The sequence below is a fragment of the Phalacrocorax aristotelis genome, chromosome W (genome assembly GCF_949628215.1).
Source record: "Phalacrocorax aristotelis chromosome W, bGulAri2.1, whole genome shotgun sequence".
In the NCBI taxonomy this organism is placed as follows: Eukaryota; Metazoa; Chordata; class Aves; order Suliformes; family Phalacrocoracidae; genus Phalacrocorax; species Phalacrocorax aristotelis.
This window is the reverse complement of record NC_134310.1, coordinates 7,469,938-7,481,861: the sequence shown is the minus strand read 5'-3', so window position 1 is coordinate 7,481,861 and position 11,924 is coordinate 7,469,938. Positions and strand designations below refer to the sequence as shown.

General features: G+C 45.4%; 1 protein-coding gene across 1 annotated transcript in view; it reads left to right on the top strand.

Annotated features, from left to right (window-relative positions):
• The first annotated feature begins 807 nt into the window (after nucleotides 1-807).
• The window catches only part of RFX2 (regulatory factor X2), a 29,114-nt gene continuing 17,997 nt past the window's right edge, over nucleotides 808-11,924 (top strand). The window contains exons 1-6 of the mRNA XM_075077000.1: nucleotides 808-893; nucleotides 1,618-1,730; nucleotides 4,367-4,456; nucleotides 5,451-5,530; nucleotides 6,245-6,509; nucleotides 10,825-10,899. Coding sequence (XP_074933101.1) covers nucleotides 887-893; nucleotides 1,618-1,730; nucleotides 4,367-4,456; nucleotides 5,451-5,530; nucleotides 6,245-6,509; nucleotides 10,825-10,899 — 630 coding nt within the window. The 5' untranslated portion in view covers nucleotides 808-886. The remainder of the gene's footprint in view (nucleotides 894-1,617; nucleotides 1,731-4,366; nucleotides 4,457-5,450; nucleotides 5,531-6,244; nucleotides 6,510-10,824; nucleotides 10,900-11,924) is intronic.

The window sequence follows — 11,924 nt, the reverse complement described above, 5'->3', positions numbered from 1 at the left end:
AGCTGTATTTGGAGCAGTGACTATGTGGGTTCTGTATCTCCTTTTTCTCCTGGATGCAGAAAGATGTGAAAGAGAAATTTACTTGCAAGGTGTGGGGTTTCGGGGAAATCAGGAGAGTAATTGGTGTCATTTGTTAATAGGTAGCATGGGAACATGGAGTCAGCACTGACTGGAAAAAAAATCTTAAAAACCTGCTTTGTGAAGAATCTAAATATTTGGGCTTTTTTTTCAGTAGCTGAAAAAGGTAACTTCTATAACTTCACCTCCCCCTTACGTTTCTTTTTACCACAAAGAGCTATCAAATGAGCAGGGTCCAGTGTCCCTCATTTCTCATTTTTCCTTTTGCCTCTTAACTTGTACAAAGTTGAGGGAAAAGCTTAGATATTGGATGGAGAAGGGGAATAAAACAAAAGATTTCACTCTGTTATTTGGAGGCTACATTACGCTCAGCAGCGAGGCTGAGAAAGGAGAAATGACTCTGCTCAAAATCGGGATGTTTCAGAATATTTTGGTTTTGAAGTGACAGCAGAAACCCTCTTAAAATAGGTTTTTAAACTGGAACTTTCACAAGAACTGAGAAAAAAGGCTTCCCCCCCTCCCCCCCCAGCCCATTACATCAAAACCCCCAAAATTACATTGTCTGCTCTTGGGAAGCACCATTGCAGCAACCCTCGGTGTCCCTTGGCTGGTTGGGCTCTAACGTGCCCTGTGGCCTGCGGGTGACAGACACAGGGTGCCGGGACAGTGTGAGAAGGAACAAGGAGACCCAGGGGATGGAGGAGAGCCTGTGCTGCGAGCTAGGTGCTCAGCCCTGCTCTTGTGCCGCCTCTCCATCCCCAGGACATTCCTGTGCGGCCCTTGGGATGCTTCCCAAGGTGGCTGAGCAATGCTGGGTGAGCGCCCGGGGTGACTGGAAGATGCTGAGGGCATCGGCCCTGGCAGGCAGCAGCGTGAGAGCAGGGCCGGGGCGATGGCATGCCAATGTTTGGGAACCTCCGTGAGGCTGATGGGATTTTGGGCCACGGGCACGGATGGGAGGCTGGAGGTGGTTCTTTGTGGGGGTGGTTTGGGGCTTTTAAAATGATGGTCAATTGCTGTTCTTCTGCTATTTGTGTTTGATTATCAGCTGTGATTATAAACCCAAACTGACCACCCCACTTCCCAAATGAAAGCATTAGCAAAGCTCCAGCCATGTACTTTGATTAAATTTTTGATTAAATATTTTTTTGCAGTAGTTAAAAATGATAAGGCAGAGGGGGAGAGAAAAAAATTTTTAAAATATGTTCTTACTCTTCCAGATCTGAAGTTGTCCTCACTATGACACAATAATTCTCCAACACTACTTTTCAGTTATATTTAGAAGTGCATTTTCTGTTCCTTCCCTCTCCTTACTGTGGAACAATTGTGCAACTTTCTTTCTTCTTAATATAATACTGTATTAAAATTAGCTCAAAGACTAAAAAGAGTCCTCTGTGTAGGAAGATAGCCACCTTCCTTCCCAGCACTTCCCCTGGATCTTCCACTGGGATTTTGTTCCCGTTGGACGCGGGTTCCTCGGGCGTTTGCTGCGGTGTGTAGCTGTGCTTTCCCTGGCTGATCTCCCTCTGCTCTCCCCAGCAGTGAGCATGCAGAATTCAGAGGGTGGATCAGACTCAGCAGCTTCTGTGGCGCTTCACACCTCTGCATCAGCCCAGGCTCCGGTAGTGCAGCCAGTGCCAGCGTCTCAGCAGGTAATGTATGCACACCTGGGAATGCCGTTTCCATGGAGAAGAGACCAGTTTTACTGGCAGATGTATTTTAATCCAGGGCTTTTATATGGGGGAGAGGATTGTTAATCAGCTCATTGAGGTAGTGGGGAGAACCTGTTCCTGTACTTTGTGTCGTTAAAGGCCATAGATATTTCATGCATTAGCCCAACGAATACGCAAGCGTTAAAATATGGGGTTTTTTAACTTAGCTACCCAAGGAAGTAATTCCATGCCAGTTTGGTGTTTGCTTCAGTATAATATCCTGTTGTCATTATTTGGTGTGTCAATAAAAGCAGGAGAAAATGAAACTGTCCTTAAAGGCACCTCTGCAAATAGGGCACCGAGCTCAACAGAGGAGAGGTGGAGGGAGCGCTACTGCGGGGAGAGGGTGGTGGAGCCACATCTTGGTCTCCTCCTTTGGTAGGTGGATCCTGACATTTTAAATTGGAGAGTGGGGATTCATGATTCATATGCATGAATACGATGCACTTGGGAGGCCTCCTGATATGAGAGAAATTATAACTTCAGCTGATGAATGAAAACTACCTAATGGAAAATGGGAAGGGTTAAGTAAAACTGGTTCCTTTTTATGCCATTTGGGGAACCATCAAAAGAAGCTTCTGTTGCAGGAAGCTGGAGGGATAAGAGGATGGGTGGGTATAACTTGGCTACACCCTGCTCCAACTCCCAAGTGAGCAGAAGTAGCTGCCATTGGATGCTGTTGAAAAGAAACAATTAAAAAATGTGAATTGGTAGGAGCATTTGATTCACCAGGAGACGTGGACATTCACATCGTGTGATTCAGCCTGTGGCTGGCCAGCTCTGCCATCTTTCAGCCTTCCCATCTTTGATTTCTCTGGGTGACGTTTCTTGTCGTATTGTAACGAAGTGGATATCACTAATCTGTAGTGTCAAGGATCTTGGGAATCATCAGTCATTAGTGTGAATTTGACTCTGACAACCTGTTGGCTTTGGACTATGAAATTACGCATCCAGCCTTTGCTGGTGCTGTCCTCATGACACAGGGTAAGGAGTGGAACCCCATGGATTAAGGAAGACCCAGGGGATCGTGGAAGATTGCTGAAGAGGAGGAGCATCCAGAGCCTTCCCTTCTCACAGCGGCACAAGGAAAATACTAGGAATGAGCTACTGGCAGCATGACTGGTGTGAGGCTGCAGCCTTTGGTGGTGTTGATCACTGGTCTGCCTTTCAGTGTGAGAGAAGGCTGTATGAACAGGATGGCCTCATCTTACAGGTTGGGGATGATTCATTTTTTTGGTTGGAAGGTAGTAGGAGCAACTGGACAGGCAGTAACAAATTACACAAGTAGCTGAGCTGGGCAGCTGTGCCAAAGGAGGAAACTTGTCCTTTGGTAAAAACAATGACAGTGGGTGAAAAGCAGGAGAAAAGAACAGATCTTTCTGAGACTTTGATGTAGGTGGCATTGCCAAGGCCTGACTTGAAAATGGGCTTTTAATGTACCCATCGTGCCCTCCTTACAGCTCTTTTGGAGAGAAAATGGACTAAGTGATGGGTGGTGTAAGTGTCCTTATCACCAGCTCAGCTGCAAGATCTTCAAGGTATCCACTTACTGAAGATGAGCCTGGGGACTGGTGATGGAGAGGCTGCATAGAAATCTGGGCAATTATCGTATTCCTGTAATTCTGCTAGAACAGAATTATTGTCTGGTTGCAAAGGGCATGCTGGAGGGTGTCAGAGGGCTAAAAATCGTAAATATATACATATAAGGTAGTCAGTAATTTTCACGGTCTGTTCTAGTTTTGCAGCTTTTTGTTCAGTTGGCCCAGTCTGCTGGGTATTTTTAAAGCCTCAGGGCACAGAGGATGACTGGCTTCTTGGAGAAGGTCCTCATCAGTAAAAGGCCATACTGATATTTGGCTTGAATGCTGAATCTTTTCTTTCCATCCACCACGTCCCCATGCTGGTTTTGCTGCATCTGCAAGGTGCTTAGCACTTTACGAGACACATGTTCAACCTCAAACTGAATGCCGAGCATAACAGAGAGGAGGGGGGCGGTGGAAATGAGAGTGGAGAGGTGGAGGACAGGGTGACCGCCGCAAGGCAACACAAAGCATTTCTCTGCCCTTGGTGGCACTGAAGGGAGATACAGAACCATCTGAGCCTTGTTGCTGGTAGAAACCATAAGGGCTGTGGCACCTTGGAGAGTGCGATTTCGTGTCATAGGAGGCAGAGCGTGGTTTGGTATGGCAGCCGTAAGAGAAGAAAATTTGCAGCCCTGGGAGGAAAATGTGAATGTGTGAGGACTGGTTCTTGTTTAGCTGCAACTGAGCCTCATGTTGCGCTCCTCTTGTCAATCAGCTGTTTGCTCTTATTTGCTTGTGTGGAGTCCTAAAGATGGTTCATGTCAGAAAATGTGGATTCAGCTCTCTGCTTTGCCCAGGTTTAGGGTAGCGAGTTCCGGCTGGTGTCCGATGCAGATTGCATTGGAGGGATGGGAACTGCAGGGACACTAAGTAAGGGGTGCTGCTGCCTCTAGAGTGGGAGGAAGCTTTCCATGGCATTTTGAAAGAGAATACCTAACTCACCTGTGTTACAGACTGAAAGTAAGTGTATGTTACTATATCTTCTTCTTTCAGAGGGTTTTGGTCCAAGCAGCAGGCTCCGCTCCCAAAGGAGCGCAGATGCAGCAAATCTCTGTTCCCAGAGTTCAGCAGGTTCCACAACAGGTAATACCTCTGGGTTGAGACTCCACGCAGGGACCCCCATGTCAACAGGACCCCATGTCCCACACGGCATTTGAAACTGTGCCAGATAGCTGCTTAGAAAAAAACCCTGCTCTTAATTAAAGAGTTGTGCAATTAGAGAGCTGGAGATTACTGAGAGAGCAGCTTTCTCCATCTCTCTCCTCCTTTCTTAGACTGATGGCAAAAGAAACTCTCAAGATATTTAAAGTTTAGAAAGAACCTTTACTGTAGCAGTTGTCTTTCGTACATTTGAAGATTTGTTGGATGCTTTTCATTGCCATTTAAAAGCAGTCCTCCTCTGTAAAGATTTTTTTAGAGGCAAAGTGTTAGGGATTTTTTTTAATTACACAAATAAATATACTGACTGCATGTGGCTTCCTAGAAAGGTTAGGTGACAGAGGGCCGTGCAAGTGCTTTTATTTATCTGAACTTTGCCTTTTGCAGTCCTTGTTTCCTAAGAAACCAGGCATATGTGGTGCTGCTTCATGTGGACAGTGAGTCTGACTTTCTTGACTTTTTCCTCTAGCAATTTTTTATTTGGTTGCTCAGTTGCAGGAAAAAAAAACAATCCAACTTGACAGAGGCAACTGCGTCCCTCCCAGACCAATGAAAAAGGGGGCTGGGGTGCAGATGGATGCTGCCAACCTCCTCTCTGAAGGAAAGGCTGCAGCATGATCTCACCCTTATTAGTCAGCGGAGAATCAGCCCTGAGACATGTGTGCAGAGGAAACCCAGCTCCATTGTTTCCACTGCTCATGGAGCAAATACTTATTTATTTATTTTGATTTGACCTTTTGAAATAAATACATCATTTGGGATTCCTAAGCATGTGGGGGTTTTTTTTGTTTTTCTTTTAAAAAGAAAGCCTAAATGTCACGGTAAGGTTGAAAGTCATTTAAGGATGTAATATGCAATTTCTCCTGCTGTTCCTAGGCAATAACCCATCCATAACTTGAGTTTATTATGCCTGTTTCAGGTGCAGTCTGTGCAGCACGTATATCCATCCCAGGTCCAGTACGTGGAAGGAGGAGAAGCTGTTTATACCAATGGAACCATGTAAGAGTCTCTTGTTGGCTGTAGCAGAGCCCCCTTTTCCCCTCCCAGCTGGGTTGAGCCCTTCGGACCTCCCAGGCTCCTTCCACACGGCGCTGCTGCTGGCATTGCCCGCCGGTAAAAGGAGGAAGAAGAGGAACCATTTCACATGCTACGTTGTGTGCGTGAGGGTAGCTTCAGCCAGACTCCAGCCTTGGGGGAGGCGTTGTCCTCATGGAAGGACTGTTCCCCAGGGAGTCCTGCTACATAAAAAGGTCTGGTATTTGACTCTGCCCACCCCATTGTGTGGTGAGGCGGGGCACCTTTGGGAACCAGAGCATAACAGCTAGAGGAAGAAAGGGGTTTTGTAAGGTTTCCTCTTTCTCCTCTCTGCTGTGCCCCCCGCTTTGGGCCTGCGGCCCCTGCCATCCTCCAGGATGCTCTCAGCCTTTGGTACCAAGGTTGCCTGTAATGGCTGCAGAACGACTCCGGGGCTCTGCTCTTGCTGTGGCTGTGGGCGTTTGCTCCAGGGCTGTTACAGGACTGACTAACATTGTCAGGAGTGACTTTTACAGCACAGGGTTCAATTTCAGTAGAGCAAATCCCACCGACAATGGAGACGAGTTTTTTTAAAAAGGTGGTCCAGATGGTGGAAGCTGTTGTCCATGAGATTAGCTCTGCAAGCTCCTCTCCACACCAGGTGTGTTCCACCTCCTGACCCTATTGTTCCTTTGACAGACGAGCCGCCTACTCCTACAACAGCGAAGCTCAGATTTACGCCCCCAGCAGTGCAGCATCCTATTTCGAACCGCAGGGAGGTGGAGCTCAGGTGACTACAGCGGCATCCTCTCCTACAGCCATTCCCTCTCACAACATGGTGGGCATCACCATGGACATTGGGGGAAGTCCGATCCTCTCCGGCTCGGGAGCCTATCTCATTCATGGGGGGATGGAAAACACTAGACATTCTCTGTCACATACTTCACGCTCCTCTCCAGCAACGGTATGTAGCCCTGCAGATGTTGCAGCTCGGGGGCCAGGAATTATTCCAAGGGAACTGAAAAACCTTCAGAAAATAAAACTTCCTATCGTTATTACTGTGTATATGTCTGTATAACATGCCATGCAATTGCAAGTGAGAGAATAGACACTGGTGTGGTACACATATTTTTCAACAGGAGTTTGGGATGTCTCTGTTGCTGGTGGGCAGAGGCTTGTCAAACTTTCTGAGTGGATCACTGAAATTATGCAGCGTGGAGATAAGAGGAAATTCTCAGAGGTTTGTTTTTTTTTTTCCCCTGAGCAAAATGTTTTGACTTTCCAATTCAAAAGAATTTTCTATATTTACATTTTCTAATAAATATAACATCTGAGCATGGGGCTTGGCTTACCCAAAATAAAGAAATATATAAATACATTTTTAATTATGAAGAGACCTGAAAAATCCATTATTAACACAGTCAATAATTAGCACATAAGGTATGCCAAGCTGCTTATGCCAAATGCACAGTGATTGAAAAGCCTTTTTATACATCTCCCACACCATTGTGTATTCTGTCCATGCCATGTGTTACAGAAAATGTATTTTAGGGATAATACTGATCAAACAGAAATGTTTTAACGCTCTAATTTTTTTAATCACGTCCCTCCAACTGTCACTGGAGGTGCCAGGTTGCCTGAAGCACAGCTGTACAGGTGTGTGGGACTTGGCGGGGGGGGCGATACAAATACAAACCCAACCCAGGCTTTCTGCAGCTAGAAGCTGCCAGGGCTTTCATCTGAGAATCTACCAGCCCTTAAGTAGCAGCTGTGGCCAGGAGTAGGTTGGAGCTCTGCTCGCCTTCCTTTCCAGACTGGCTTATGTGTGTTTATACATTTGTATGTAAGCATAATTACAGATGTAGGTGTAATTCAGTGTATGTGGCCAGATTTTAAAATGTGAACAGCACCACCAAGGGAGAAAAACATGAGTGGTTGGCCACCGAGTACTCGTGAAAATCTGGCCGGTCAGGTTGTTCTTTCTTTTTCCACAGTTTTCTAATACGAACTTCACATTTTTTTTAATCTTTGTACTTTGAAAGGTTGCCTTTGATCCTGGAGTAAATGTGCTCTCTGTTTAGTAGAAGTAGCTATCTGTGGGGAAAAGTACTCAGCTTTGGGTGGAAGAGAAAATGACAGATGTGTCTGGATTAGCTGGGATTCATGTCTGGTGTGAGAATTTTGTGTATGCGTGTATTTTAACTGTAGTTATGAACTAGCATTGGACCATCCTCTGATTTTTGCTCAAGCTTCTTATTTTGAAGGAAGTAGCTGCTGATCTTGTCACCTGCGTGAGATGGCATCTTGCAACACTGAACAGCATTACTCTTGGTTTTTGGTTTGGTGTGGGTTTTGGTTTTTTTTTTTTTTTTTTTTTTTAAATTTCCGTGGTGATGGGCATAATGTGAAAAAGCATGAGTAGAATATGTGTCAATAGAAATGTCCCATGAACAGATTTAATTTCTAGCTGTCTATCACATGGGATAAAGCTGTTCAGGAAAAAAGAATTTAGGAAGCGACCTTTATGAAAATGCATCTGAAATAAATTCACTCTGTTGCATGTAGGAATGAACTTTCAGAAGGTATTTTAACGCAAAATGGCCGTGGCTCTTGTGGAGGGGCTCAAGGGGGTCAAATAGTGTATAGATGCTTGTCCGGAAGACACTGTAGGGATGTGTCTGTGTGGCTTTCAGTTCTTGCAGCACAGACCAAAACTGGAGAGGGATAGAGAGAGCCATGATAACTGATTTCAATTTCACATAATAATGGGTGAACTGATAGTGGAGGGCTTAAAGAGAGCAATGACTAAATCAAATCAACGGGTGGGAACATTGTTTTTCATTGCAGTATCTTGCTTAAACAGAATAAGAAAGGCTGGTGTTAAAGAGGCCAGAGAGGCTGTAGTCCTGGCAAAATAGATTTGGGGCAGGATTAAGGGCTTTGTAGAGAGAAAGAAAAGTACGGTCCATGCAGATGTAGACAAGGAAGCTGTAGTGTTTGTGTGTGGCCTTGGGGGTGCAGTGCAAAGGGGATGGATGTCAAAGTGGCCAGCAATGTGAGGGCTTGGCAACATGAGAGGCAGCTGCAAGGACTGGAGAAGCGAGAGGACTTGAAGGGTGTTGAATTCTTGAGGCAGAGCCAGCACCGAGACCTTGAAAGCAAAGAGAGTGTCTTCAGAGGAGGCCGGGAACAAGACAGTGCTTCAGAATTAGCAATGGTGTAAGAGCTGCCTCAGGAGGTTGAGGGATGTTTGGTGAAGACTTTATGTACATTAAAATAAAATCTTAAGATATTTAAAGAAATCCATCTTTCATATCTGCTGGAGTAATGATGTTCTGCTCCATTGAATGGGCTGAACACATGAAAGCAGGCCCATTCAGTGTATGTGCCAATAAAGCACTGTCAATCTTCATTTAAATTAGGCTATACCAAGAGCAGAAATCCTTGAGACCCCCCATAAGTGGGTCCTCAGAGCTCCTCACCTTCATGCAGGGCAGTTTAAGAGCTTTTAGTCTTTCCCCCGTAATGTCTTTTTCTGCAGATGCAAGGTGTCCATTCAAATCAGCACGCTTACCAAAAGGACAGGCAGTGTTTCTGTGCTTGCGTAAGAGGTGTTGCTCAACGCACTGCGCTGCTCCTTGAACAGAGGAAGGAAATAGTGTCTCCCTCTAACACCAACTCATTTCCTGAAGGCTGCGTCAGCAATCAGTCTTTGGTTCCTCATGGTACATCATGGTGTGCTAGATGGGTTTCCTAAAAAAACCCACTGACACATAGTTTTAGACTGACCCTTTTCTGAATTCACTGATAACTTCTTGAGAAGTGCCACCGTGATGGCACTTTTGGATGGAAACGCGGGGATGTGTGCTGGAGGTGCTTGAACAGAGTATCATGTTCGGACATGGATATGGCCCAGGCTGTGGCTTTGGCTGTTGAATGTTACCTCAGAAATTTGATCTGATTTGTTCTGTTGTCCCACCTTTCTGACAGAGCTCGGTTTTGTAAATGGCTGGTTTTATCCCAGCCTTTATCTTCCCCATGCTATGAGTCAGTGCAAACCAGGGTTCAGGGAGGTAGCTAGCTGTGAAGGAGGCCATGGGCAGACTGTTGTGCAGATGCTTTGTGCATGTGCCTACAGATGAGGACAGATGCTAGAGATAGCTGCTGACTGCAAGTTTTACTGCCTGATCTGTGCTGCCTTGTCCTGCCTGCGCTAACAGGTCACAGATAACAGGGGTTTGAGAACCTCTACTGGAGAGAAACAGCAGGTTCTGCTCCTGCCAGTCCCTTAATGTGGCAGGGTTTTTGTTTTTGGTTTTTTTTCCCTTCCTCACTTGCAAAAAGCTTGTGCTCAGGGGCACCAGAGCTCTGGGACCAGCAGCCCTCTGCTAAGTAGTTTCCCAGAGATTGCCAAGGGAGCTCCAGCAGCAGAAAGGAGAAGACAAGCAGGGTGCAGGAGAGTGTCCAGGCGCATGGCAGCAGCCATAGGTGGGCCACAAGGAGGACAGAAGCTAGACAGAGGGAAGCAAGGGGGCTCTTCAGGGGCCAGAACACCTCACCATGACTCCTCTTGGAGAAGCTCTGAGGTCAATGGAAACGAGCACAAGTAGCATCAGGATGTGCTGGCCTGTCGTCGTGGGAAGAAGCTCACTTAATTGAAACCTGTCTCCTTCCTTCAGAGTCCCTTTGCAGTTCTCTTCAGTAGCAAAGAGCTCTTACCTATTCCAGCTTATGCATTCTGTGTGGCAACCCTCCTTGTGCCCGTTTTATTTAGTTGCCATTAGTTTTTTGTCGAAATGTTAAGAAGTAATAATAACCGAAGTCATTACTTCCAGTTTTCCTTGAAAAATCTAGGTAAAATGCACCTTCTCTGTAGCAAATCTCTTTTGACCTGCTCCAGCGTATCTGTCTGGTGTTTTGGTCTGGGCGTGAAGGGGAAAGGAGAAGGAAAAGTGCTCCTCTTTTATAAATGGGCAATGCATATAGCAAAAGATTAAGGGCTCCCTGGTCTCACTCTTTCACCCTAATAGGGTTTCTTGCTGTGGTGGTAGTTTGCATGCCATACAGTAACATCTCTGCAGCTTCATCCTATAAGGACTGTGCCTCATCTGTTTGCCTCTTTTTCACAAGCCTGTTGATGTAAAGCATTAATCATTCAAAGATTAATAAAGAAATAATAATCGTGGCTGTTGCTAACTATCTGATTTCCTTTCTTTTTCTTTTTTATTTTTTTTTCTCCCCCCCCCCCCCCCCCCCCCCGCCCTGTACATTTTATTTAGCTTGAAATGGCGATTGAAAACCTACAAAAAAATGAAGGGATTACATCACACAAAAGCAGTTTGCTCAACAGCCATGTAAGTTACAATTGGAATTTACAACCTTTTTCCTGCTTTGGTAGGGGCATTATTTGTAGCCCTTTGGTGTATTCGATAGCACGAGCCACTCCATGCAGCCTGTGATTCAGCTGTGCTGCCCAAAGCAGCCCATTCCCAAGAAACAAGAATCTGCAAAAAAGTGCCATGATGTTAATGTTTGTTTATGAGATGCTCTGGATTCTGTTAACTGCCTCTACCCTGTGTTTATTTATTTCTTCTGCCTGGCAATGGATATTGCTGGAAATTAGATAAACACATTTGAGGAAGTTCTTTCCTTTCACTGGAACTGAAAGATGACTGGAAAATGTCTTGCATTTCTACAGCAATAACTTGGCCTGAATCATGACAGATATCCCTTAGATAGCATGTGCCAAAACCCTGCTCTTGTGAATGCCTTTATTGCCTCTTTCTGTGCCTCAGGAAGACCATTCCTGTTACAATGTTATGCTAAATCCACTTGCTAGACCTCTCTCTCCTCACTATGCCAACGATTTCCCTGCTTTGTGTGAAGTTCCTGCTATTCTACTGGGCCTTTGGCATCATGGTTTATGGCTCCCGTGCAGTAACGCTTCACAGTGAGCACATGTGTGTGGGATTTGAAGGGTCTAATTCAAGTCCTGTTGAAGTCATTGGACTCACCTTGACTTCATCATGTTTTGGATTAGGCTGAAGCATGTTCTGCACTGAGAAGCAGCAGTGCTCAAAGTGGTACTTCTTTATTCTAACAGATTTCCTTTTGCTTTGTATTTAAGGGGCAGATCTTTTGTCATTCTCGGGTTCTGCAAAAAAATCTTTGTCCTCTTCACTCTAGAGAAATAGTCTGAGAAAATGAAAAGAACATTAAACCTCATGGTCTGATTCTCTTAAGCTGATGTCGAACTCTAAGCCAGGTCTCCTGGATGAGTTTGATCCTTATTTCAGCTTCCAGAAATTGAAGGTTCCTTGTTGGAGTTGGGGAAACACAAACCTGCAGAATCAGGCTGGTAGTTCCTGTTCTGAGCATC